The sequence below is a fragment of the Nyctereutes procyonoides genome, unplaced genomic scaffold (genome assembly GCF_905146905.1).
Source record: "Nyctereutes procyonoides isolate TBG_1078 unplaced genomic scaffold, NYPRO_anot_genome, whole genome shotgun sequence".
Lineage (NCBI taxonomy): Eukaryota > Metazoa > Chordata > Mammalia > Carnivora > Canidae > Nyctereutes > Nyctereutes procyonoides.
The window spans coordinates 24,720,264-24,747,022 of record NW_026575030.1 but is presented as its reverse complement, the minus strand read 5'-3'; the positions used below and the strand labels follow the sequence as shown (position 1 = coordinate 24,747,022).

At 40.0% G+C, this 26,759-nt stretch overlaps 1 protein-coding gene across 1 annotated transcript; it reads right to left on the bottom strand.

The window, feature by feature from the left end:
- Positions 1–1,024: 1,024 nt before the first annotated feature.
- Positions 1,025–25,843, bottom strand: HCLS1 (hematopoietic cell-specific Lyn substrate 1). The gene is made up of 14 exons (XM_055316191.1): positions 25,731–25,843; positions 22,984–23,067; positions 22,254–22,327; positions 12,195–12,324; positions 10,253–10,363; positions 8,200–8,254; positions 5,647–5,757; positions 4,944–4,999; positions 4,092–4,161; positions 3,264–3,475; positions 2,749–2,853; positions 1,992–2,235; positions 1,784–1,852; positions 1,025–1,587 (listed from the first exon to the last, which is right to left on the bottom strand). The coding sequence occupies exons 2-14, from the start codon at positions 23,065–23,067 to the stop codon at positions 1,451–1,453; spliced, it is 1,458 nt and encodes a 485-aa protein (XP_055172166.1). The 5' UTR covers positions 25,731–25,843; the 3' UTR covers positions 1,025–1,450.
- Between the last annotated feature and the right edge of the window lie 916 nt (positions 25,844–26,759).

Genomic DNA, 26,759 nt, shown 5'->3' with positions numbered 1-26,759 from the left:
TAAGTTAGGTCTAAAGACAGATTTATGATTCACTGGCACAGAAGTCATTGTGTAAACAAAGGAGTGTGTGTCTTAAAGAAAAACCAAGGAACCAGATGAGGGATGTAGTGCTCTAGGCACTTGAGGAGCTCACCAATTATATGAAGTCCTAGAGCAACTATGGATTTCAGTCACTAATCCTCCTTCATCCCATTGCTCCTCCTTCATCCCATTGTTTTCTTCATCTTTTCCCCAAATCCCTGACTTCTACTTTGATATTGCCTATAGGATCTCCTATTAGACCTTGCTAAACACAATGGCCTGGGGCTGGAATAAACACAGGACACCCTGGCCTCTCATTCTTTCTCATCCCCATAATTTGCTTGGTGATTTGCTTTTTTGCCCACCACTAGCTGTCCAAATGTACTCACCTCTTTTTCTATCAGCCTTGGCCCTGGACCACACAGAATGTTCACAGGTTTCCTCTTATCTGTCTTCTACTTGGCCGTCAATAACAGTCATCCAGCTACAAAGAAGCCTGAACTTTCACTTGTAGAGGCCACTGTCTCTGACCCTCAATCCTCGTAGCAACTCGTTGGAGTATGTGGTCCTTTAGCTTTAGTCTTTTTTCTATTTTTTTTCTTTTTTCTTTTTTAATTGACAAAATCTCCCTGTGCCTCCTTTCAATCCCCCAATTTGTGTTTATTCCTCAAGATCATGTCCTAAAAGAGTGTAGTCATTATTCCCAGGCAGAAGGTGGCTGGCCTCTCACAACTGCTGAAGCCAGTAGAAGTTTAACTGCCTTACTGTGAACCCTTCCTTGTCCCCTGGCCCCTCACCTTACTGCTATTTTCCAGGTCAACCTGTTTTGGACTGGGTCTAAGTACAGTCTAAGGAAAAGGCCCACCCCTTGATATCCGGGGTGCAGGGCAATGGGCAGTGGCAGGAAGGAGTCCTCTAGATATGCCTGAAAGAGGAAAGGAGAATTGGAGGCATGAGAGTAGGGCCATTGAGGGCTGTGTAAAAAGTACTATTTACCTCAGCATGGAGATGAATCATAGTCCCATTTTATTTCTGATTTAAGACTGGACAGAGAGAAGACTTAAAAAAATATATCTCTGTGGAAAAGGAAAGGCAAACTAGATATACCTTCCCATGTAAGCAAACCAGGATGTTCAGAGCTCACAAACAGAGCAAGGCAGAACTTGGGGTACTTGAGGGAGCATTCACAGGGAAGGAGGAAGGACCACAAGAGAAACATCCATGAATTCATCTAGGGTCGAGAGTACGCTGAGGGGAAGGCCCACCCCTTTCTCATGCTGTCTCTGCCTCAACCCCTAGTGGAGAAGGAGAGGAAAGTCTGTCTAGAATATCAAGCAACTCATGATATTTGCAGCAGGAATGGGGCACAGGCGGATGCAGAATCACTCTGGACATGGGAAGTCACAGTGCAGAAGACAAGGAGGGCCCGTTACTGGAGAAGCTTGACATAATTTGCAGGAAAGAGTCCAAAGTGGCCATGGCAACGTCCCCGCCACCAGCCCTCATCCACCATCTCGATGTCAGTGATGATGTCATCAGGATCAAAGGAAATTTCATCACTTCCCTCTGGGGAGGCAATTTACGGAGTATTAGGATGGTCAGACAATAATCCTTCCACTTCTGTGCCCATGGTAAACTTCAGGGAGGGAAATGGGCTATTCTTGATGCCAAGGCTAGTCCTTCCCTGACCCTCAGAATCCACCTTCCTTTCTTGTAGTAAGGGCCTCCAGGCACTAGACCCCTCAGGCCACTCCAAACCTACCTCCTTGGTAATCATACAGGGCTATCGCTGAGATCCCTGTTCCAGTCCCAGCTGGGTAGCCAGATGATTCTGCATAATGAGAGATATAAACATGGTCTCACCAACATGGAGAAGGATAGCAGGTCCTTTTGGGTAATGGGGGAATTCTTCCTCTTACTCGCCCCTGGACTAGACCCAGTTCAGGAGCTGTTTCTCCCCCACCACTCACCAGCCGGAGTAGGACAAGAGGGACTCTGAACTTCGAGCACATCCTCATAGTCCCCATCTGCTTCACCATCCTCTTGACGTATGTCTATGTCTCCAACATCCTCATAGTCATTCTCAGGCTCAGCCGCGGGCTCAGGCTCAGGCTCAGGCTTAGGCTCAGGCTCAGGCTCTGCTTCATACACTGGCTCTTCCTCGAGCTGTAGGCCTTCCAGAGTCCTAGGAGGCAAAGCCGGGGGCTCCTCATCCTGGGAAGAGATGGTGTGGATCAGAGGGATTTCTACAACAGGAGCTGCCTCTCTAAAACCTCCCTATGGAGGACTGCTAATACCCCACCCATCACCGTCCTACCACTTCTACCCTCTATCCTTGCCTCCATCTAACAGCCTCTCCTAGGGAACCTAGTCTTTTATCCATCTTCATTCCTCAACTTCCTCCCATACCCACCCACTCAAAACGCCTGCCAAGAGGCAATAGGAGGGAAATGTGAAATGTGTGAGAAGAGGGAAATGGAAAGCAAGTCTGATTCACTGAGTGACCAGGAAAGCACTGAAGCAAACTCGCATCTTTGGGAATCCCACAGCTAGGATTGACCAACTGTCCTGGTCTGCCCAGGACCGGGCGATCCCCAGAATGCAAGACTTTCAGTGCTAAGACCAGGACGGTACCAGACAAACCAGGATGGTTGGTCACTTTATAGGGCCCACCTTCCTAGGACATGAGATGAGGAAGGGGCAGAGAATCTTTGGGGCTCTGCTTACCTCTGGGGGATTCTGAAGCAAGGGCAGGGCAGGCACTGGGCGTTCTGCACTGGTTCTCACAGGCTCAGGCTCAGATGATGGAGAGCTCCCTGCTGGAGGCCAGGCCTGGGGAGAATAAAGCATCTCTCTGGTAAGTATGCAGACCTCAGTGTTCTCTCTTATACTGACCCGGAATACCCCTTGCTGTCTCTTCCAATCCAAATCAATCACCTCTCAAGATGGGCTCCCACCTGAAGTGATAGCTCCTTCCCCCTTGTTCCTGCAGCAGTGACTGGCTTCACAGCCAAATATGCAATCTTGGTATATGTACATCTGGGATTTTTCCCCCTAACATTTTGGTATATATGAGGCCCAATCATTTAGACTGAAATCATCCTAAAGAAGAGATAGAAGTTATAGACTTTGCCTAAAACCAGGGAGGCCCATGCCTTATTTTCTATCAATGATTTGGACTTCTTAGGCTCCTATCTGGGCAAGGAATCTTGGATGTGAATCCCAGAAGGTCAAGCACTCACATCTGAGGAGATTTTCTTGGGCAGTGGGGCTGGCACCTCCGGCTCTCGCACAGTGTTCACTGGCTGCTGAGCCTCGTGGCTCATCTTTTTCAGAGCCTTTCTCTCCTGTTGCTGCCTGGCTATCTGCTGTGCCTTTTCTTCTTCCTCTCGCTTCCTCTTCTCCTCAGCCATAGACTCAAATTTTGCCTTCAAGCCACGGGCACCACTGGAAGCTGCAGACACAGGCAAGAAGAATTAGTATTGTCTTGGCTCAGGGGTGGGGGATGGCACTAAAGGAAGAAAAGGAATTGGTTAAATATCCAGGCAGAGAGCAGATGGAGAGGGACTCATGGGAAGAAAAGTAAAGAGGTATTAATGGAGGAACTAGGGGATTATAGGAGGAGGATGTAGCCCTAAAGCCCAGATTTCCATATAGCCAGGCCATGCAATCTCAGACTTTTGTCCTTTCTAAATTATAAGCCTTGCTCCCCTAATCAACATCCTTCTCTATCCACATTCCTTAAATCTGTATGCCCTCTGACCACCACCCACCGTCTCTTCCCTCATTGCAAGCTCTTATCCTTCTGTATTCTTCCCAAATGACTCCCTATCCCTCCTTCCCTGTGTTATCAGCTTATAGTACCTTTCCAGTGTCACTCTTTATCTATATCCACTTAACCTAGTTTGTTTGTTTGTTTTTGTTTTTGTTTTAGGAGAGAGGATCTGGAAATATCAAGTCTATCTCAGCTAGTCTAGGTAGTTAAAGGTATGGAGGAGGTATCTAGGCATAAGAAAGAATGAGAAGGGAGAGGTGGTTGAGGAACATAGAGAAAAGGAGTTAAGACTCACCAGCCTCTATGGGTGTCGTCTTTTTATAAGCTGTGGTTGGGGCCTCCATTTCATTGAAGCCAACAGCGCTCTGAAGAGAGAAGAGTATATGCAGTGTGGGGAGGAGAAGGGAATGATAATGACCCAGAGTCAGTATTGGGGATTGAGGCCCCCATAGGAGGTATCTCTGACCATGTGATGGTCAATAGTTAAACAGGGTATTTCAATATTGTTATTTTGCAGCAGAGAGAGGGATAAAGAAGTTCTAACTTGGTGGGCTCAGCTCTCCCTTTTGAAAGCCCAGAGTACATAGCATCTCACATCTCTAAGTCCAGTTGCCTAGAATGCAGCATGGCCCCAGCCAATACATGAAGGAGAACTGATGTGAATGGAGTGGGAAGAGATTATAGATTGAATTAAGCAATGCCTAATAATCAATGAAATTTCAAACACCACCTTTCCCTAAAACGTATCTGTGTTTGTCTCTCTCTGGCTCCATTTTCCTTAGTTAAAGCTCAGGCTGCAGAAGACTTGCCCATTAAATGCTGAAAGCAGTCAAAGGGGAGTATAGGATGACAGCTCAGGACACTTAGCTTTTCCTATCTCAAGGTACTTTAGGAGCAGTTTAGGGACTTCTCAAGATATTGAGTGTGCTGGGCAGGCCTGGTGGCTCGGCGGTTTAGCGCCACCTTCAGCCCAGGGTGTGATCCTGGGGACCCAGGGTCAAGTCTCACATCAGGCTCGCTGCATGGAGCCTGCTTCTCCCTCTGCCTGTGTCTCTGCCTCTCTCTCTCTCTCTCTCTCTCTCTCTCTCATGAATAAATAAATAGAAATCTTTATTAAAAAAAAGATATTGGTGTGCTGATGCTTTACCTTATCCACTCGGTCCTTCTGGATTCCATATTGACCACCAAAGCCCTTGGCATAATCTGCAGAACACAAAGGTTTGAGAGTCATAAGAAGAGTTAAAATGCTAGGAATATGTAGGTAGAGGATTTTATAGGAAGAAAGACCAGAAGACAGGAATGTGGAAAACAGAGATGAATGAGGAAGTATGAGAATCAGAGGATAGAGAGAAGCATGGATGGGAATAGGCAGAAAAGGACTGAGAGAGAAAGGACAGGAGAGAGATGTGAAGAGGGGAAGATAAAAAAGAGAGAAGTAAGAGAAAAGGAAGGAATACAGAGAAGAAATGCGAAAAAATAAGGAGAGCCATCCAGCCATCCCTTATGTGTCCCAGAGAGAGACCTCTCTGTCCTTGTGAGTCATGGGGGCCTGTGAGACTCATAACCAAACCACCCACTTGTCATCACCCTGCCCATCTGAGTTTACCCTTTCCTCAGTGACCCTTTCTCTTTGGTCTCCTCTGTCCTGCTCCTAATCTTGCTGTTTTCTTCTCTGTCCTCCTGGTGTCTGCCCCCACCCCTACATACATACGTACACTTACCCTTTATACCACCACATACTCTGAACATCTATACCTCTGTATTCTGGATCCTCTATGTCAGCTTCCAGAAAGGAAGGAAGGCAGACTTTATGCTACTCTGAGACCTTCTTCCTCTCCAACCCAACTTACCTCTTTGGGACTCGTGTTTCTCTGTTTCTCCCTTGTAGTCATATCCCAGAGCTGCCTTGTCCCGTTTATCCTTCTCTATACCATAGCGGCCTCCAAAGCCATGAGAGTAATCTATGGTGGAAGGAGGAGTCATGAGAGCCTGCTCTAAGCCCACAGGAATGTGCTGTGGAAGAGAGAAGTCAGGAGGAACGCATGCAGAGGGATAAGGGCCTGGGAAAAGAGCAGGGCTAGGATCTAGGTAGATTCACAAGAAACAAGTATCCTAAGTCATCGTTTGTAAGCTGTAATTCAACACTGTTCACTCCTTTCCTCTCCTCCTTTACCTCCATCCCAAAATGAGAAGATCGTTTCAATTTTCTCCCTTCTTCAGGGGAGGTGAAAGTATAGAGAATGTAAAGAGAGACTTTCAGGAGAAAAAAGGCAGATACATATGAAAACAGGCATATGAAATTTATGCCTGTTCCTATTCCCATATAAACACTTAGAAATGTCTGCTAAAATATAACTTCTTTTTTTTCTTTTGTAGTGAAGCTCAAGAAAAAAAGAAAAAAAAATATCCTGGCTCCAGAAGCAAATAGATGAATCAAAGCCAAAAATATGAAGGCAATTATGAACTAACTCAGAAATCCCAAGGGTGTTTTAAATCCCAAATTTAGTCCCTAGGGATTAGGATGAGAACAGCGGGCTGGGGAACAAGAAATGGAAGTCTGCCCACTTCTATAAAAGAGTTCTAGAAAAATTCTATTCATTTGTTCAGGGAAATGGTGAAGGGGGTTGTAGTTTGTTCAGCATTTGGTAGGGGGAAATTTTACCTATGGAACTTGGAAACTCCAGGCCTATCCTGAGTATGTAGAATGTAAATATCCAGTTTTATACTATTTATATTACACAGGAATTCTAAGCTGGGAAATTAATGTTGACCTAGAAAAATATATACTAAAGAAAGAATATGCATCAGAAAGATGGCAAGAATATCAGACAAAGTAGACCTCAATACAAAATGCATTATAAGAGATAAATATATAAATATAACACAAAAACAAGAGAACAAATCATCATTAATGAGGAATATGTATGCTGGTATAATCTATTAACAGAATCAAAACTCATGAAGCAAAAACTGACAGAAACAAAGAAAAATAGAAAAATATGTGATCCTAGATGAAAATTTTAGCACTCTTCTTACGTTATTTGAAAGAATGTTTAGACAAAAATAATCTAAAATTATAGAAGGCCCAAACAACATTAACAACTAACAAAACCTAATTAACATTTACAGAACATTATATCCCCAAACTGCAGAATATAGTTTTTTTATGCACATAGAACATTCACCAAGGTAGACCATATGGTTGGAGTACCTGGATGGCTTAGGAAAGTAAGCATCTGACTCTTGATTTCAGTTCAGGTCATGATCTCAGGATCATGAGATCAAGCCCTGCATCGAGTTCTGTACTGGGCATGGAACTTGCTTAAGATTCTCCCTCTCCCTCTCCCCCTCACCACTGCACTTAAAAAATAAAATAAAAATAAAAAAGAGAGAGACAATCAAATGAGAATGAAAATCTTCAATATTCATCAATATGAGTTCCAGAAGAAGGGATAAAAGAGAAAAGAGAAGAAGCACTATCCCAAGACAACAGGCCTGAGAACTTTCTATAATGAAAGTTATTTCTCAGGTTGAAGAGAACTGGTTAGTCTCATGTAGGATAAGAGAAATAGATCCAACACCTAGATATATCTGAGGGTATCAGAGAGAGAAAAAAAAAACTTTTCATGAAAAAAAAAAACAAAAAAAACAAACAGAACAGAGAGACAAGACATGTTACCTACAAAGGAACAAGAGTTAGACTCCACAAGAGAGATGCCAAAAAGGATGAAATAATATACTCAAAGTGATGATGGGAAAATAGCAATGAAGAATGAAACAAAATGTATATTTTAGACAAAGCCTGGGAGTTTTTTCATAGGCTCTCACTGGAAGAATTATCAAAGGACATACTTTAGTAAGAAGAAAATAGAAGAAAAGAGGAAACAGATACAATAAACAGTGATGCACCAGATACTTGGTAAATATGTTGGTCAACTTAAATAAGTATTCACTAAATAATAATAATGATTCATTTTTGTGGGGTTTAAAACACAAAATCCTTATACTGAGCAACAACAATTGGCCAGTTGGCACTAAGAATGTAGGATGTAGAAGGAATGTAATTAACTTATTCTACATTTCCTTTATTACTAGGAAGAGACAGTGATTAATTTTAAACTTAAGTCAAAGATGAATGTTAAAATCTAGGGACTACGTCCTAAAATAAAGTAGTAGAATACCTTATTTTCAATCCATTAGAGGGAAGGGGAACTAAAGAAAACTTGATCAATCTCCTAGAAGAAGGTAAATAAGAAAGAAGCAAGTACATGCTTGGATTTAAAAAAATAAAATAGTGGGGAACTGTGCCTGCAACTAAAGGGAGTTGATGACAGCTGTTGGGAGGTGAAGTCTGAGTAGAACAGGTCAATCAGGTTGCTAAGGCTGAAGTGCAGGGTCCTTGCCTTTCTGAGATGCGTGCTTCTCCACTTCTCCTTTGTAATCAAAACCAACTGCAGACTACAGAGAAAAGGAGAGTGGATTAGTTAGAATTGGAACTGACAGTTTTTCCCCTCCCTCACACACTCGTACCCCTAGCTCAGGCCAGAAGCTAGTTTACAAGAGCTCAGGGCTGAGAATGGGGGTTTAACCTAGAAACAGACAAGAACCCTGACCGGCAGGCTGGTGTAGTGGCTGTATGCTACAGAGCAATGAACTTGCGCTCCGTAGGTTCATTAGCTCTAGATTCAAAATCCAACCTCACCTTCCCTATTTATGGTTGTTTAACTTAAGCATATCCTTTATATCACTGAGCCCCAGTCACCTCAAATATGAAATAAAAATAGGCAAACCTGCTTTATTTGCCTCAACTATAAAATGAGAGAAATGATATTGTGGGTACTAAGTGGGGCAACGTATATAAAGTATTTGTATTGTGTCATTCAGTAAATTAGTGCTTTTCTTCCTAATTCTCATGAAACTAAAATAACAGCTAGAAAAGTACCTTGTAAACTATAAAGCACTATGCACATGTAAGAAATATTATCCCATTCCTAATGTATTATATATACCACACCTCTTCTCTTTCTCTAAGTGGCAGGGGAAACCCAGAGATGTATTTTGGTGGGAGGAGAGGCAACTGGGAGAACTTGGGCCCTAGCTGCTTCAGGCCTGGATATGTTAGCTAATACCTAACATCATCACATAGCTGCATCCCCATCTAGCTCAGGACCTTGGGTCTCCAAGCAAGACTAGATTTTCCATCTCAAGGGCTATTAGTATGTATGGTTTCTTAATTTACATGACACACTGATTGTTTAGGTGATTCCCTCTGTGGCGCATGAGGCAGATGAAAGAAAGAGCAATGAGAGATCAGGCAAAGGTGAGATGGAAGGGAAATCCCATCCTCGTTAGAGAAGAACATTCCATGCTCCATATTCCATTATGCCTTAAAAAATTACCTTCTGTATTTTTCCTTTTCATTACAGTAATTTTGAACTTTTCTGCCGATACCCTACAATGCAAATAATATTCTAATACTTAGCTTTAAGGATTCAGGCCCACCTAATTAACAACTGCAGGTAAAAAGAAAGTCTCAGCTAGCTGTGAAGGAAATATCCTCCCTGTATGCAGCTACAAGGGAAGAGACACTATTCTACCCATAAAAAATAGGATCAGCGAGTCTGAACTCAGGCACCTGGGGTGGTGCTGTGGGGTGGGCATCTGACCCTTGGTTTTTGCTTAAGTCATGACCTCAGGGTCATTAGATCGAGCTCTACCTCTGGCTCCATACTCAGTGCAGTCTGTTTGGGACTCTCTCTTTCTCTCTCTCTCTCATCTTCCTTCTACTCTCTCTCAAATAAATAAATCCTTAAAAAAAGAGTCTGATCTACTCAGGTGTGAAATGAGAACATTAATGAGTTATCAATGGTACTCTCCTGACCACTCTATAATTTTAATTGTACTGTGCCTTTTCTCCTCTTTTTAAAACTACTTTTTTGTACAGAGGCATCTTTAAAACCCCTGGACTTCAAGGATTTGGTGCTAAATCCTGTGAAAAGTAACCTCTACCTTCTAAAAACATTATAACCCTAATTAGCTGTTGTACTCAATTATTTGCTGCTGTGGTAATAATACTTAAGCTAACATCTGTGTTCTCCTGAAAGGTATAAATAATTATAACATTTTAATATTTGACCAAAAGAGGACTTTTGAAATTTCCCTCCTCTTTCTTCATACATACAGGCATAATAAAAATCAATGATTTGATGGATTTCTTTTCTAAACAGAGCTTGAGACTCTTTTTCTCATTTAAATTAACACTATTCAGCTCAGCATGTGGCTTCCCAGAGTGGCACCAAGGAATTTGCTAAGGAAGGTTATGGGAGCTATCATCATGATGAACCCACCTAAGTCCACTGCCCTCTCCCTCTTTAGGAGAAACATAGGCCCACATTAAATGGTGAGTGTTGATAAATCCCACATGATGTGAGCTGGGTAGCATTGGGAGAGACTTACCTTGTCTGCCCTGTCCTTCTCAACTCCATATTTGCCACCAAAGCCTCTGGCAGCATCAGTCTGAGAAGAGTGCTTCTCCACCTCAGCGACATATTCATGGCCCACAGCACTCTAAAAAAAAATCAGATGGAATGAGTGAAGGACGTAAGAGACTCTTATATATAGGGAACAAACTGAGGGCTCTGGAGGAGAGATAGGTGGAGGGACAGGGTAACTGGGTGATGGGCATTAAGGAGGGTATTTGATGGAATGAGTACTGGGTGAATCACTGCAACTGATGAATCACTACATTCTACCCCTGAAACCAATACAACACTGTATGTAATCTAACTTGAATTTAAATAAAAATTTGAAGAAAAAAAAAGAAATAATGCAGACATGGGTTGGAATGTGAGAATAGAACAAATTCAATTCTGGGTCACTCTCATAGCCTCCATGGGTTTATCACACAGAGAATAGGTGATAGGGGAGAACAAGATTACTTTTTCTGGAAGCTTGCACATCCTAAGTCTTCCTTAATACCATTAGGAACTCATCATTCAGGAAACTCCTATCGGATGGACTGGCAATCCCAAGGATAGAGACAAAGTAGACAGAACAGTGTTTAAACAAAAAACAAAAAGAAAGCTAATGACAAGGGACATATGGGTCAAAATAGAATGAGGTAGTTATCGAAGAGAGATCAAGGGGGACTGACTTAATTAATGCTCCAACTGAGATTGCGTATTTCATGAAAACAGCCAGGTGCTTTTGTTTTGGATCTTTGTTCCTGGGTGTCCATCAAATTTCAGAAGAGCCAGCTGAGCCCTGATATTTAACAGTGACTGACTCGACACCAAAGGGGGTTGGCAGATAATACTGCAAGTAGTCCAAGAGGGCATATAAGTTTCCTATTTCCCCCCACTTTTTACTCCATCTATTGTTTTATTTTCTATTTGGTTTTGAAAGGTATATCTCTTTTAATATTTAGATATGGATACTTTTAAAATTTGGAATTTGGGTAGTACCTCAAACCAAATAATGATACCTTGCAGAGTCCCAACCAAAAAGAAATTAAAAAGCTTTTCCTTCCTCCTGTTCCAAGCTCATGCTGGGATAAACATTATCAACAGAGACTGATATGAAACACTGCCCTGTATGAGCTCCTGGGAACATCTTTTGCAGTATTTTTAGGTCTGTGTAGGTCAGATTTGCTTGTGAATTTAAGAACGAATGAATGCTTATCTTAGTTTTTTTCCTAGGAATTTTGTAAAGAATATAAGCCTATGTTGCACTTTATACAATGACAAAACAAAATACTTCTTGAGGGTGAACTAAGGGCTTTCACTGGATAGATTTTTTTTTTCTCCTTGGAGATAAAATGTTTTTTGTTATGGGCATATATATCTCTATCTTTGAGGTGAGGAAAATCAATGGAAACTGATTTATAATATAAGTACTTTTATCATACTTTTATAGTAGTTAATGGATAAAGGAAAACAATATTCATATTTGAAGGTATCTAAAAATTAAATTAACATCAATATTTTTCACATGTGCACATCATATAAAGTATAATATATATACAAAAAGAACACTAAATACACAGTAAAGAAAATAATGATAAGTTGCAACATCAGCATAACACACAAGCATTTACAAGCAGTAAATGATTTTAAAACAGATTTTTTTATTTCTCTAATTGTGACCCTGTCTCCTTAGTCTAGGAGTTACAGTATGGCTGGCCTACTGTGGGCCACTCTTTTTTAAATTTTTGAATCCTGTTTTCCACCATTTATATTTTATGTGTTGGAATCACGAAAAAAATATACAAATAATATGGGGACATTCTATTTTAAAGCCCAAATGAAAACTGTACTTTTGAATAAGTTTTGAACCATAATACCAATAAATGAACCAATCCATCTTTTGTCTTTAAGCAAATATCTTCCTTTCAACTTACCTTGTCCATTCGGTCTCTTTCCACCCCAAATCGACCTCCGTACCCATGGGATGCTTTGGGCCCTGATTCCATCTCCTTCTTCTTGAGAATATCATGTTCCTCTGATACTTTGTTCCTCAGCTGGTGGATGCTGGAAGTAAACACATGACAGAGACTCATCTAGCACTGAAAGTCAATGAATTATCCTTCCCAGAAAAATGGAAATCCTAAGAGGTATTGCTTATTTTTACCAAAAATCTGAGCCCCCAAAGTATATCAATACTGGGTTTGGGAGTAAGAGATTAGTGTGGCCTACATACTATATAGTGTGATTTAAACTTTTCATAAGCCAATAATACTTTTTCCAGTCCGTTATTTTGCCCACTAAATTAATCTTCTGATATTTGTCACATTTTTCATCGTCCTAAATATTAGAGGACAGTGGTGCCAATTATATTCTAGTAACTAGGAAGTTATTTTCCTTCTAAATGGGTATGCTTTCTAGCTTTAGATATTCTCTTTAAAAAAGCACAAAAATATTTATATACCCTTTTACCCATACATTCTAGTCCTGAGAGTCTACCCCAAGGAAATAATTTTAAGCATGGCAAGGCTTAATGTCTGATACTGTGCACTGAAACACTGTATATAATAGCAAAACTAAGAAACAATTTGTATGGACAATACTTGGAGAATATATATATTATGTATATAATATATATTATGGAATATTACTCAGCCATCACAAAGAAGGAAATTTTGCCATTTGCAACAACATGGATAGAACTAGAGGGTATTATGCTAAACAAAATAAGTCAGAGAAAGACAAATAGCATATTATTTCACTCATATATGGAACTTAAGAAACAACATAAAGACTCCTAACTCTGGGAAATGAACTAGGGGTGGTGGAAGGGGAGGAGGGCGGGGGGTGGGGGTGAATGGGTGACGGGCATGGAGGGGGACACTCGACGGGATGAGCACTGGGTGTTATTCTGTATGTTGGTAAATTGAACACCAATAAAAATTAATTTATAAAAAAAAAAGAAACAAAACAGAGAACATAGGGGATGGGAAGGAAAAATAAAATAAGATAAAAACAGAGTGAGAGGCAAACCTAAGGGACTCTTAACTATAGGGAATAAGCTGAGAGTTGCTGGAAGGGTGGAAGGAGTGGAGTAACTGGGTGTTGGGCATTTGATGGAATGAGCACTGGGTGTTATGAATCACTACATTCTACCCCTGAAACTAATAATACACTATATGTTAACTAAGTTGAATTAAAATAAAATAAATAAAATAAAAAAATTAAAATAAAAAATCTACCTGCATGAAGAATAATTTAAAAATAAAGCCATTATCAGAGATGTTTAAAAAACTAATAAATTTCACTCATCACTAATTATTGTGATACTTTAAGGCTCAAATAACCTTGATTTGGGACACCTCTGTCCCTAAGAGACTGTAACACCAAAAGGAGGCATTCATTCTCCTTCTTACTTCACTTTCATCTTCACCATGAGGATAGAGAACACCTCTGCGTATCTGTTTGCCCTGAGGATATGAAGTAATAGCTCAGCACCAGCACTAGCATCAATGAGTGACAATCAGGACTGATATCTGAACACATATAAGCATCTCTGGGGATTCTTAGAAACATTTGGGTAAGAGAACCCTTAATAAAAAATTTTGACTTCCTGCAGCAAGAAACAGAGGTTTATAGAATTGAGACAGTAATGTTACTGGGACTTCACCTGCTCCAGAAAACTAGGTACATTGGTTATAGGTAGAATGGCCACTCCACAGCAGAAATTCTCTTCTTTCATGGGAGAATAGATCCATCTGGTGGCCTTGTAGTATAAGCCCACCAAAAGTCTTTTTTAAAAGCCTTCTCAGCTTTAGTCATAGTTAATTTTAGAAAGCTGGCTTGGAACCAGATGAAATAAGCTAAGTGCTGGAAGAACCATCTGTTCCGTGCCTGCTCTAAACCCTCTGGCAGCAGTGGAGGCAGAGATCCTGTGTTGCTAGTTCAACAACACTGACACTTTAGAAATGTCTGTGTCAAAAAAGCGATTGGTTCCAAGAACATGTAAATAACTGTTATTTCCCAACCAAAATATTCAGATGAAGAAAGAAGAAAATGGGGCTTAAAAATTACTTTTAAATGAGGAAAATGTGCAAAGTTTTAACGAACCCAATGATCGCCACATGAGTCATAACTATATTATAATTAAAACAAGTTTTTAAAAGGGATTTAAAAATGAGATTCAGGAATTTCCACCTTATGGATTAACCGCAAGGCTAATCAGAAGATCATGCCAATAAATAATACAATTTAAATAAAAATGTTGGGGCCAAAGAAGACGGACTTCTATATATTAAAATATATATATATATGTACACACATATATATACATATATATGTATATATTTGCAATAACATATATATATATATATAATATAGCCACTCTAAATAGGTCTTAATTGTATTACTCCTTCACTCAATAAACCTTTGAGTATAAGGCACTGTTAGGCTCTGAGGATACAAAGATGCTTAATGTATATGGAGATAGTGGTCAGTTGGAAGAAATATAAAAAGTTACAATTCAATGTGCTAAGTGGCATACATAAGAAACTTTTGACACACTGATGCTCAGATGCCTATTTTAAGTTTTAAAATACCTTGGATTTGGCAAAGCAATGTAGTTTATAGAACCAAGGGAAACCCAGGACCTTAAAGATGAATTAGGGGAAGGAACTGATCTTTTTGTTTTTGTTACAAAAGTAAAAGCACAAAGGTGAGTCACACAGATTAAGATTTTATCCACAGATGATCATAGATGTAGAAAATCCTAAAGAATTCACCAAATGTGCTACTAGAACTATTAAGTACAGTTGGCAAGTTCATAGGATATAAGGTCACTATCAAAATCAACTTCATTTCTACATACAGGCATAACTCATTTTAGAAGCCCTTCAATATCATCTACACTTTGCAGATATTGTGTTTTTAACCCACTGAAAATTTGTGGCAACCCTACATTAAGTGAGTTCATTGGTACCATTTTTCCAACACCATTTGCTCACTTCATGTATCTGTGTCACTTTTTGGTAATTTGCACAATATTTCATAGTTTTTCATTATTATTATATATTATTATAATTGCTATGGTGATCCATGATCAGTGATCTCTGATGTTACTATTGTAATTGTTTTTGGGGCATCATGGACCATACCAATATAAGATGGTAAACTTAATTCATAAATGTTGGGTATGTTCTGACTGTTTCACCAATGAGCCATTTCTCTCTCTCTCTCTCTCCTCAGGCCTCCCTAATCCCTGAGACACAACATTGAAATCAGGCCAATTAATAAGCCTACAATAGCCTCTAAGTGTTTGAGTAAAAGGAAGAATCACATGTCTCTCACTCTAAATCAAAAGCTAGAAATGATTAAGTTTCATGAGGAGGGCATGTCAAAAGCCAGCATAGGCCCAGAGCTAGGCCACTTGCACCAAACAATTAGCCAAGTTGTGAATAAAAAGGAAGAGTCCTTAAAGGAAATTAAAAGCACTACTCCAGTGAAAATATGAGTGATAAGATAGTGAACCAGCCTTATTGCTGATTTGGAGAACATTTGAGAGATATGGATACAAGATCAAACCAATGACAACACTCCCTTAAGCCAAACCCTAATTCAGAGCAAGGCCCTAACTCTCTTTAATTCTATGAAGGCTGAGAGAGGTGAGGAAGCTGCAGAAGAAAAGTTGGAAGCTAGCAGAGGTTGGCTCATGAGGTTTAAGGGAAGAAGCCATCTCCATAAAAGTACAAGGGGAAGCAGCAAGTGCTGATGTAGAATCTGCAGCAAGTTGTCCAGAAGACCTAGCTCAGATCAATCATGAAGGTGGCTACACTAAACAATAGATTTTTCAGTGTGGATAACTAAGCCTTATTTTGAAAGAAGTTGGCATCTAGGACTCTCACAGCTCAAGAGTAGAAGTCAGCCCAGCTTCAAAGTTTCAAACGAGAGTTTGACTCTCTTGTTAAGGGCTAAGGCAGCTGATGATTTTAAGCTGAAACCAATGCTTATTTACCATTCTGAAAATCCTGGAGCCCTTAAGAATTATGCTAAATCTATTCTGCTGTGCTCTACAAATGGAAGAACAACCCTGGATGATAGATAGCATGTGTTTACAACATGGTTTACTGAATATTTTAGGTCCACTGTTGAGACCTACAGCTCAGAAAGATTCCTTTCAAAATATCACTGCTCAATGACAATGTACCTGGTCATCCAAGAGCTTTGATGGAGATGCACATGATTAATATCACTTTCATGCCTGCTGACACAAATCCATTCTGCTGCCCATAGATCAAGGAGTAAATTTCATCTTTCAAGTCTTATTATCTAATAAATATGTCTTGTGAGGCTATAGCTGCCCTGATAGTGCTTCCTCTGATGGATCTGGGCAAAGTACACTGAAAACCTTCTGGAACAGATTCATCCTTCTATGTGCCATTAAGAACATTCATAATTCGCAGGGAGAGATCAAAATATCAACATTAATAGGAGTTTAGAGGAAGTTGCATCCAACCATCATGGACGAATTTGAGGGGTTCAAGACTTCAGTGGAGGAATTAACTGCAAATGTAGGGCAAGCAGCAAGAGAACTAGAATTAGAAGTGGAGCCTGAGGATGTGACTGAACTGTTATCTCGTGATAGAACTTTAATGGATGAACAGTTGCTTCTTACAGACAAGCAAAGAAAGTGGTTTCTTGAGACGAAATGTACTCCTGGTGAAGATGCTGTGAAAACTATTGAAATGATACCAAAGGATTTAGAATATTATATAAACTTACATGATAAAGCAGGTGGCAGGTTTTGAAAGGATTGATTCCAATTTTGAAAAAAGCTCTACTGTGGGTAAAATGCTATCAAACAGTGTTGCATGCTACAGGGAAATCATTGATGAAAGGAAGTGTCAATCAATGTAGCAATCTTCCAATTTTGGCACAAAATTTTGCCATAGAAATTACCACAGTCACCCCAACTTTAGCAACTATCACCTTGATCAGTTAGAAGCCATCAACATGAAGGCAAGATCCTCCACCAGCAAAAAGATTATGACTCACAGGATGTTCAGATGACGCTTAGCATTTTTTTTTAGCAATAAAGTGTTTTTAAATTAAGGTATGTACATATTTTAGACATAATGCTATATACACTTAGTAGACTACAATATAATGTAAGCATAAATTTTATATGCACTGAATGAATAAAAACATTCATCTGACTTGCTTTATTACAATATTTACTTTATTGTGAGGATCTGGAGCCAAACCTGCAATATCATTGAGGTATGACTATACCAGCGTGGACATTTGGAATTAATTAAAAGCTAAAAATAAATACCATTTATCATCACATGAAATATTTTAGCATCAGTGTAACAAAATATGTCCAAGACCTGAACACTGAAAAATATTTCTAAAAAATTAAAGAAGACCTAGATAAATACATGTTCATAGACAGGAAAATTCAAAATCATTAAGCTATCAATTTTCTCTAAAATAATCTACAGATTCAATGAATTTCAACCAAAATATGAACAGGCATTTTTATAGGAATTGACTTTTTATTCTAAAATGAATGGGAGAAATTAGAGGAAAACAAACCATGAGAGACTCCTAACTCTGGGAAACAAAGGGTTGCAGAAAAGGAGGTGGGTGGGGGGATGTGGTGACTGGATGACGGGCACTAAGGAGGGCTCATGATGAGATGAGCACTGGGTGTTATACTATATGTTGGCAAATTGAATTTAAATAAAATATTTTTAAAAATAAATAAATGAAATGTAAAGTTCTGGGTTAGTATAGTTTTTTTTAAGGGAGGCAAATTTAGAGGATATGACTTTATGACATATTATAAAGCTACAATAATCAGTGCAGTATGGTATAGTTCAAGGTTGACAAAAAGATTTTTAAAAAATACTATGGAAATATACCTGTATGTATATGGTCAAAGATACTATGTAAGTAAATGGAGAAAGAACAGACTTTTTTGAGATATGGGGAGGGGTAGGGTGAGAGGGAGAGAATCTTATGCAGTCTCCATGCCCAGCACAAGCCCTAAATGGGACTCTATCTCATGACCCTAAGATCATTATCTGAGCTGAAATCAAGAGTCATATGTGAAACCAACTGAGCCATCCATATGCCCCAATGAACATCTTATGATGTTGGAATAATAAAATATCCATTCAAAAAAGGTGAACCTCAATCTTTGCCTCACACTGTACACAAAAGCAACTTTGAAATAGGTCATAGGTTTAAATGTAAATGTAAAAGCTAAACCTATAAATCTTTTAGAACAAAATATAAGAGAAAACCTTCACAATTTGAAGGAGTAGATGGAAGTTCATCAGGTATATAAAGTGTTAGTCAAAATATTGTTTGAAAAAATAGACTTCATTAGAATTACTATCTTCTGATCCTCAAAAGATGCCATTAAGAAAATGAAAAGACAAGTTTAAGCTGGAAGGAAATATTTGTATAACACATATCTCACAAAAGACTATAAAAGAATATATAAAAAGCCCTTAAAACTCAATAACAATAGAAATGATCTACTTTGAAAGTGAGGAAAAGATTTGAACAGATACTTTAAATAAAGATACATGAATGACACATAGCAAGATGCTCAATAAAATTAGACATCAAAAAATACAAGTCAAAATCACCACATACCCACAAGAATGGTAAAAATTAAAAATACTAACAATTTCAAGTGTAGACAAGGATGTGGAGCAATTGAAATCCATACATTATTGATAGGAATAAAAAATGGTAAATTCCTTTCAGAAAACAGTGGTAATTAAAAAAAAATACACACTATATGACTTAGCAATTCTATTCCAAGGTATTTCACAAGAGAAACAAAAATATGTGTCAACAAAAAGATTTGGACCCAAACGTTCATGACAGCTTTATTTGCAATAGTCCCAAATTGTCAACAACCCAGATGTCCATCAGTAAGGTAATGGATAAAATAAACTATGGTATATCCATACAATGGGAAATTACTTGACAGTTAAAAAGAACAAAAGTCTAATACACAGAGAAGGAGGCAAGCCATAAGAGATTCTTAACTTTAGGGAACAAACTGAGGGTGATATGGTGATGGGGTAATTGGGTGATGGACATTAAGGAGGGCACATGATGTAATGAGTACTGGGTAGTATATTTAACTGATGAATCACTAAATTCTAACCCTGATACTAATACTATACTATATGTTAACTAAATTGAATTTAAATAAAATCTTTTTAAAAAGGGACTGGTATGCAAAGACCATGGATAGATCTCAAAAAATTGTGTTGAATGAAAGAAAACAGACATAAAAGAATGCATTCGGTATTATTGCACTTACATAAAATTCTGGAACAGGCAAGACTAATGTATAGTGACAAGAGGCAGCTCAGTGTTTACACCCAGCCAGGGATGGACATGGGATATACTGACATGCGCATGATAGAGCAAGAGTGGCAGAAGCTGGAGGAAGGGACACCTGGGTGGCTCAGTGGTTGAGCATCTGCCACGAGTCCCGCATTAGGGTCCCAGCAGGGAGCCTGCTTCCCCTCTGCCTATGTCTCTGCCTCTCTCTCTCTCTGTTTCTCATGAATAAATAAACAAAATCACCAGAAAAAAAGAAGCAGCAGCAGGAGGAAAGGGTCAGAGTCCTTGGAACACTAGGTTGCCTGGAGCTGCCCGGCCCGTATGCCTCTATATGAGAAATGAGGGATGGAACCTATCATATGAGCTAGTCACTGAATTACCAAGCCACTCCCCAAACTAAATATACTTTAGGCAGACTTTAAAAAGAAAGATTATGATGTAGGGGAAGGTAGTGAGATTAGTGAGAACCACAATCACTTCCTTTTCCTGCTCTGAGTGATCTCAACTCTGCTGCTACTGTTCTCTCCAATTTCCCCCTCCTTTCTAAAGCCCTTAGTGATTCCCACTTGACCTTAAAAATTGGCTTAGCCCACACTAGCTAGAGAAGATCCCAGAATATTAGAAAGTTACACTAATGGAAGGTCCTCTTGATCCCAGAGGTCTTTTTGATCCCAGCAGGAAAACAAAAAAATCAGAGAGAAAAATGACTTGTCCATTGGTCACCTGGCTAGCTACTAGCAGAGATGGGGCTTTACACATTGGTAGCTTTGGTAAACGGGGGAGGGGAGTGGGTTTTTGTGTAAATGTTTCCATCATTTATGCTATCATATAGTGATCCAGTTAGGCTAACAAGGTAACATCCAAGGTCACTACACTTTATGATTCCAAGAGTTAACAGACAGGGTAATGGATATACAGAATTATGTAACACAACAATCCGGGTAAACACCACTTAGGAAGGAAAAAGACTGTCATTTTTTTTACAAGCTTATGCTAGGTTTTTAGAAAGAAAAACTCATTTAAACTAATCTACATTAACAAGCAAGAGAAATATTATTGAAACGCTTAAGAGGTGCTAAATACTGCACTAGCAAGTTGATACATGTTAGCCCACTGAATTCTAACCATATTCTGCAGGGTAGACATTATTATCTTCATTTGATAAATAAGCTGAGATTCGGATGTGTTCTATGTCTAAATTCACATCACTTGTAGCTGCAGGGCTGTCAGTTGATCCTAAATCTATCTGATACCCAAACTCAAGCTGTTTCTCTAAGATCATGGCAAAGATTTGGGAGTCCTCCTTAAAATGCTCTGCTCCTACTATGCATGAGACGGGCACTGGTTAGGGAAAGGTATAAGGAGCATTTGTATGTTCCTCTTAACAGTTCTCAGGATGCTAGGGCTGAGTATCCTTTACTCAGGACAGCTTAGGAAAGGATCCTTTTAATTTTTTTTTAATCTATGAGCCTGCAAATGAGCATCAAGAAACTTCCTGCAAGACCCTATTCCATTATTTTTTTCATTTTTCCAACTGCTTCCAGTATTGTTTGGTTTGTTTAAAAACAGTATTCATTACATTTACTTAAGATAAACTATTATGTCTGGTCAAACAATAATGCATAGTTTTGAATATTATCAAATTATATAAACACATGCCAAATTTTCATAGTGTGTTGTTTGTGCAACGTGGCCATCCACTGACATTTTTTTAAAACTAGGGGGAAAAGAGATAAAAACACTGTTGTTACAGTGTGGGTGGGTAGTTAAAATGGGGTTTTAAGCTGTATTAATTTTGCCAATTTGCATGTAATTGTTAATTTTTGCTTTTGTTATTTATTATGTCTACCTTGCTACTCATATTCAACATTCTGACATAATAGCAGAAGCCAAAGCAGATGGCCATGGTTAGATGATTCCGAACAATCCATGGAGAGAAGGAAACTTCCAGTTCGAATATATAATATATACCACAGAAACCTTTGGCTATGTAAGTTCCTTTTCTCTTACAGTGTACGTGTTTTATTGTTTTGCCTTTATTTCTGATAAAATATTGGGCTATAATCTTTAAGACCCCTAAATACCATTACTAAAATAGTTTTAACCAACTGGTTTCCCTAGTGTTACATTTCTTCATATTACCATTCATGGTTTCCAGCTTCTGTCAAGTAGCCAAATTCAAATTTTTATTTTAAAAATCATCTAGGCCAGATACAACCTAATATTGTCCTCTGCTTACAATATTCTGAGTTGTTTACCAATGTTTTACTGAATCCTTTCTGGTCCATCTGAAGTCACCTACCTTCTAGACACACACTTATCTTTATCTGAATATAAAGTGACACAACCTCAGTATTTGAGCTACGTCCTCTCCAATCCCTTATAATAGACCCACTGAGGGAAATAGCATAGTTTTTAGAAATAAGAGAATAAAATTGGGGGGGGGTAAGAGGAGAGACATGAAACAGAAATATACAAAGATACACATAGGGACAGATTTGAGAAATAGACGCATAGACGTTTACTCCCTCCTTCCTTCTTCCCTCACCTTCCCCTGAGTTTTCTAGTTTTTTTCAGTCTCTTCCCACATCCTTTTCCTGCACCTTAGTCCTTTTGGCACCTACTTGATATGCTCTGTGCGTCCAGAGCCCTCAATGGTCTTGGCTCCCCACCGTTGCTCCTTCTCAGAGATGTCATTCTGCAAAAGACAGCATTCAGCAATAAGTGATGGCAAGAGATGTGCCACACTGAGAGAGGCCATGCAGCTGACACACATGGCCCCCAGGTCCTGTATATACTGCCTCCTCTTTACTTCTTGTAAAAGTAAAGTCAGGATCTTTACTGAGGATCTTTATTCAGACTCAGCAGGGTCTTTACTCAGACCCTTCCTTACATTTACCCGACCTTACCACCCCCCTGCTATGTTTAAATTAAACTGGTGGACCCTGAAACCTCCCCTTCTGCTCCACATCCCTCTTACTTTCCTCTTCAGGTCTTCCACAACTACTGAATCCCATAAATTACAGAGGTCTAGCTCATATCCTGGCTCACAGGCCCAAGGAGAGCCAGGTTAACCTCCACTCCACCTTCACCATAGGTTGTCACAGCCTCTCAATCACAATGTCATACTCTTCTACACCTGTTCCCTTCCATCCTTAACATTAACTATCATGCATGCCCCACTCAGGGCAGCCAACTGTCCTACTAGTCAGTTCCACCATTAGGGCTATTTCAGTACCAGATTGTCCTTTTTAAGCCCCCTTGAAGGTGACAGAGTGGCCCAGATGCCTCTGCTTCATCCTCCCCACCTCTACCTTTTATTGATTTTCCAAGCAAAGCTATTCCCAAACTCACCACAAAGTCAGGGTCTGTGTCCCAATCATCACCCTGGGTCTCCACGGAGACAGATACATCATGCCCTACTACAGACTTCCACATCTGAGGGTGACAGAGAGGGGAATAATTAGGGAGAGAAAATCAAGAAGAGGGAAAACAAGAATGCTGAAGTCAATGGTGTAGCAGTCCAATGGTTTTGCTATTTTTTCTTAGAATAAAATAGAAGTTGAGGCAAAGCAAATGGAAGTTTTAGGAAAATACTTTTGCTATTTGCTCTGTTACAGGAGCAGGGAGGATTTATTCAAGGCAAACTAATGTGGCCTAGGCCTAATGAGTCTGGAGAGAAGTTATCATGGGTGTAGGTAATGTTAAATAACCTGCGTGTTGGGGATCCCTGGGTGGCTCAGCAGTTTAGCATCTGCCTTTGGCCCAGGGTGCGATCCTGGAGTCCCGGGATGGAGTCCCACGTCAGGCTCCCGGCATGGAGCCTGCTTCTCCCTCCTCCTGTGTCCCTGCCTCTCTCTCTATGTCTATCATAAATAAATACATAAATCTTAAAAAAATAACCTGTGTGTCAAAACTACTGGAATCATTCATTTGAGTCACTAGGCTAGCTGCGAAGTAGCTTAAAGTGGAAATCAATGAGGAGCACTAGAAGTACAGCACCATCCCACTCAGGTTTCCACATATGACTCCTGTTATAGCTGTTGAAATGTTATTGGTCCATCCTAATAAAGTGAACATCTATACTCCTCTCTACAACCTGCAAAATTCTATAGAGAAAATCCCAACTCTAGTGCAAGTTCCTGTCCCCTCTCCATTTTAAGAGCAGCTACTGAACAGGTGCATGAAGTCAGTAGAGCAATTGGCTGAAATTCCTACCCTGAATGACACGTTAGAGAAACATCATTTGCTGGAAATGAATCACCTATTCTTTAATTTTTAAAAAATGTTCAGTTCTATTTCTAAGGAAGATAGCTGGTTCAAAAAATAACATGTAATAAATCCCTTATTTTGAACATTAAGAGTTATTAGATTGTTATTAACTAAGTAAATAATTAAGAAATATTTTGAGAACACTAGTATGAAGGGGAGCCAAACTGCTTTTCCACTGTGGCATTCCCCTGTGTTTCCACTAGCCCTGCCAATTATGCATGAGGAGCAGCAAGTTGCTCTGTATCTATGGGATCCTGGATCTCCATGTGAAGAGGAAACCATGAACAATGCTTATCTGCTCTGGGGAACACTGAGACCTCTTGACCCTGGTACCACTAGCTAGCTGGCAACTCCCTTGCCCATCCTTCCTTGGATTCCTCATTCCACTGCTGTTTTTTCCTATGCTCTTCACTGTCTCCCAAATGAGCCCCTCTTACAACTGCTCCTAGGACTCCATAGTGTCTCCATGCAGGCCATCAGAGTCTCTGATTTTCCTTTCCACTTCAAAACTCCATCTTTCTCCACGTTCTTTGAAAATCTCCTTGGAAACCAACTAGCCCAAGGAAATTTGGGGGAAGGTTGATTAAAGAGATGCAAAGAGGACAGTGGAGAAGTATTGGCTGAATCAGCTATACCTCGGGATGAGCCCCTGCCCAAAAAACTGCCTTCTCCTACAGGGCAACAATTATGGATGGGGGGAAGGTGGAGAAGTTTCTGGTCCTGGCTCCTGAGCTTCTTTTTGATAAAATAACTTTATACAGAAAATGGAAAGGAGAAGTCTCTGAAATATTCATGATCAAAAAGGAACTAACGAGGACTGATGGTCTTCTCCTCTTTCCTGCTATACCTCTGAGACCTGAGCCTAACACCCAAAAACCTCTTATCCCCATGTATTTTTGAAACAAAGGGAAGTTTCTGATACAGAGACTATTTGGTGTCCTTGAGTTACTGGCCAGAAATAGGAAAGTGAGAGGTGCCATTAGAGGTATGGGAGTGGGGATTAACTTGGTGAGGACTGATTCCCAGGATTGCGCACAATCAAGGGTCTTATCACAAGGCTGCCTTGTAGCATCAGTAAAGTACATGGACCTTGATTCAGAAGATCACCCCAGCTCTACTACTAAGCACCTGTGGGAACAGGGGTAAGGGAATCGGCACAGGATATGTACTTACTTGTCAGGTACCATGGTATGCAATTTTAAATATTAGTTTGGTAAATCATCCAATATCTTTGATACTGTTTTCCCCAGTGGAAAATAAATGAAGAGATTAACCTAGCTAATTCATCCAGTCCCCTTCATTTCTGACATTCTGGAATTACGTGATCCTACACTCACAGAAACCAGCCCTAGTCAAACCATCATGCCTTCATCGGGCCTCCATCTGCACTTGTGCTCAGCACTGGCATGCAGGAGCAACTACTTCCTGCTCTGTCACAATGTCTCTGATGTGAGTTCTGTCTCTCTGCTAGACCATATGCTTGCTCTCCAAGGACAGAGACTTTGTCTTCATCTCCTGTGGCCCTCCTCCCACCTCAGTGCCTAGGAGCAACAGGCCTTACTTAGGAGGGAGTTGTAGATTGTCAGTAGAAATTAGGGAGTCCCAGATGCTGCTGAATCCTGTGCCCTGGGCTCCTGACCCCCATTTCTGTTTCTATCCCCAGATGTTCATTACCCACAACTACTCACCCCCAGGCCTCTGGCCATAAAAGGTCAAGAGCCTACTAGAAATGACTTCGTCTTTCGCCGAGGACTAAGAGCCAGGTAGGTTCCCCTCAATTCAGCTCTTGCCCAGTGCTCCCCAACTTTCCCATTGCTCAGAGTACCCACCTCCAATAGTGCGAGTGTCTGCTCTAAGCCCCCAGCTTTTCACGTCGTCACTGGGCTCCCTCTCTGTGCTGCCACTTCAGAGCAAGAAGCTCTGAGCTGCTGCTTCAGTTCCGTATTCAGGTTTTCTGTCATTTCCTGACACCCTGTCCTCACAGTTACTTCCTGAAGTTTGAGTCAGTTCCTTCTGCTTAGGCACTTAAAAAAAAAAAAAAAAAGGATTAAATGCCTCTGCCTCTGTGCCTAGTCTTTTGCAAGGTTCTGAGAGTCACAGGGAAGTTATGAAAAATGCTGTTCTTACTCTTAAGAGTTTATATCTCGTCAGGGATGCAACACATTCAACCAGAAAATACAGAAAAGAAGCCTGTAGAGCAGCATTCATGTCCTAAATAGGTGGGCAGTTACATCTGTTATAAGGAATTTGTGGTAAAAGTAATTGGTGTGAAATAATCAAGAAAGGCTAAGTGGGGAAAAAGTGATTTTTATGTGGATTTTGAAGGGTAAGATTTAAAAAGAAACTCAATTCTACATTACCCATAGCACTTAGAACTGAGATTTGCATACAGATATTCAAATAAACACTGATCGGTTGAATTATAAGACAGTAAGTCACAGGGGAAAGGCAAGACATGGAGGGGGAAAGTTTCAGAGATTATTTAGGGGATAATGAGGAGTCTGAACTAATAACTAGTTGAAAGATTTGGTTCTAGTTAGCAGGAAGTCTGAAAGAACTAGATAGTACCAGATGGGGGAAGGTTTTGTGGCATCTTGTATTACTGCTCAAGATTTGCAGCCCCTCCCTTCCCTCTTGAAGTCAGACTTGCTCAGGTGACTTACTCTGGCCAATTAAGTGTGAGAAGTGAAATACATCACTCTCCGGTGGAGACTTTAAGACCAGTGCAAGCCACTGCTCAGCAAGGCAAACTGCAGCTCTTGAACGGCTCCTCTGGCAGCCTGGGTCACCAAGTGAGAGGGTCCCCCAACCGAGAATGACAACACAAGTAACTAAATAGTAATCTTTGCTGTTTTAGC

Coding starts and splice junctions, on each gene's coding strand:
- HCLS1 (XM_055316191.1), bottom strand. CDS start 23,067: ATGTGGAAGTCTGTAGTAGGGCATGATGTATCTGTCTCCGTGGAGACC. Junction 3,476..4,091: donor GACGACACCCATAGAGGCTG/GTGAGTCTTAAC, acceptor CTGTGTCTGCAG/CTTCCAGTGGTGCCCGTGGC. Junction 2,236..2,748: donor TGCTTCAGAATCCCCCAGAG/GTAAGCAGAGCC, acceptor ATCTCTTCCCAG/GATGAGGAGCCCCCGGCTTT.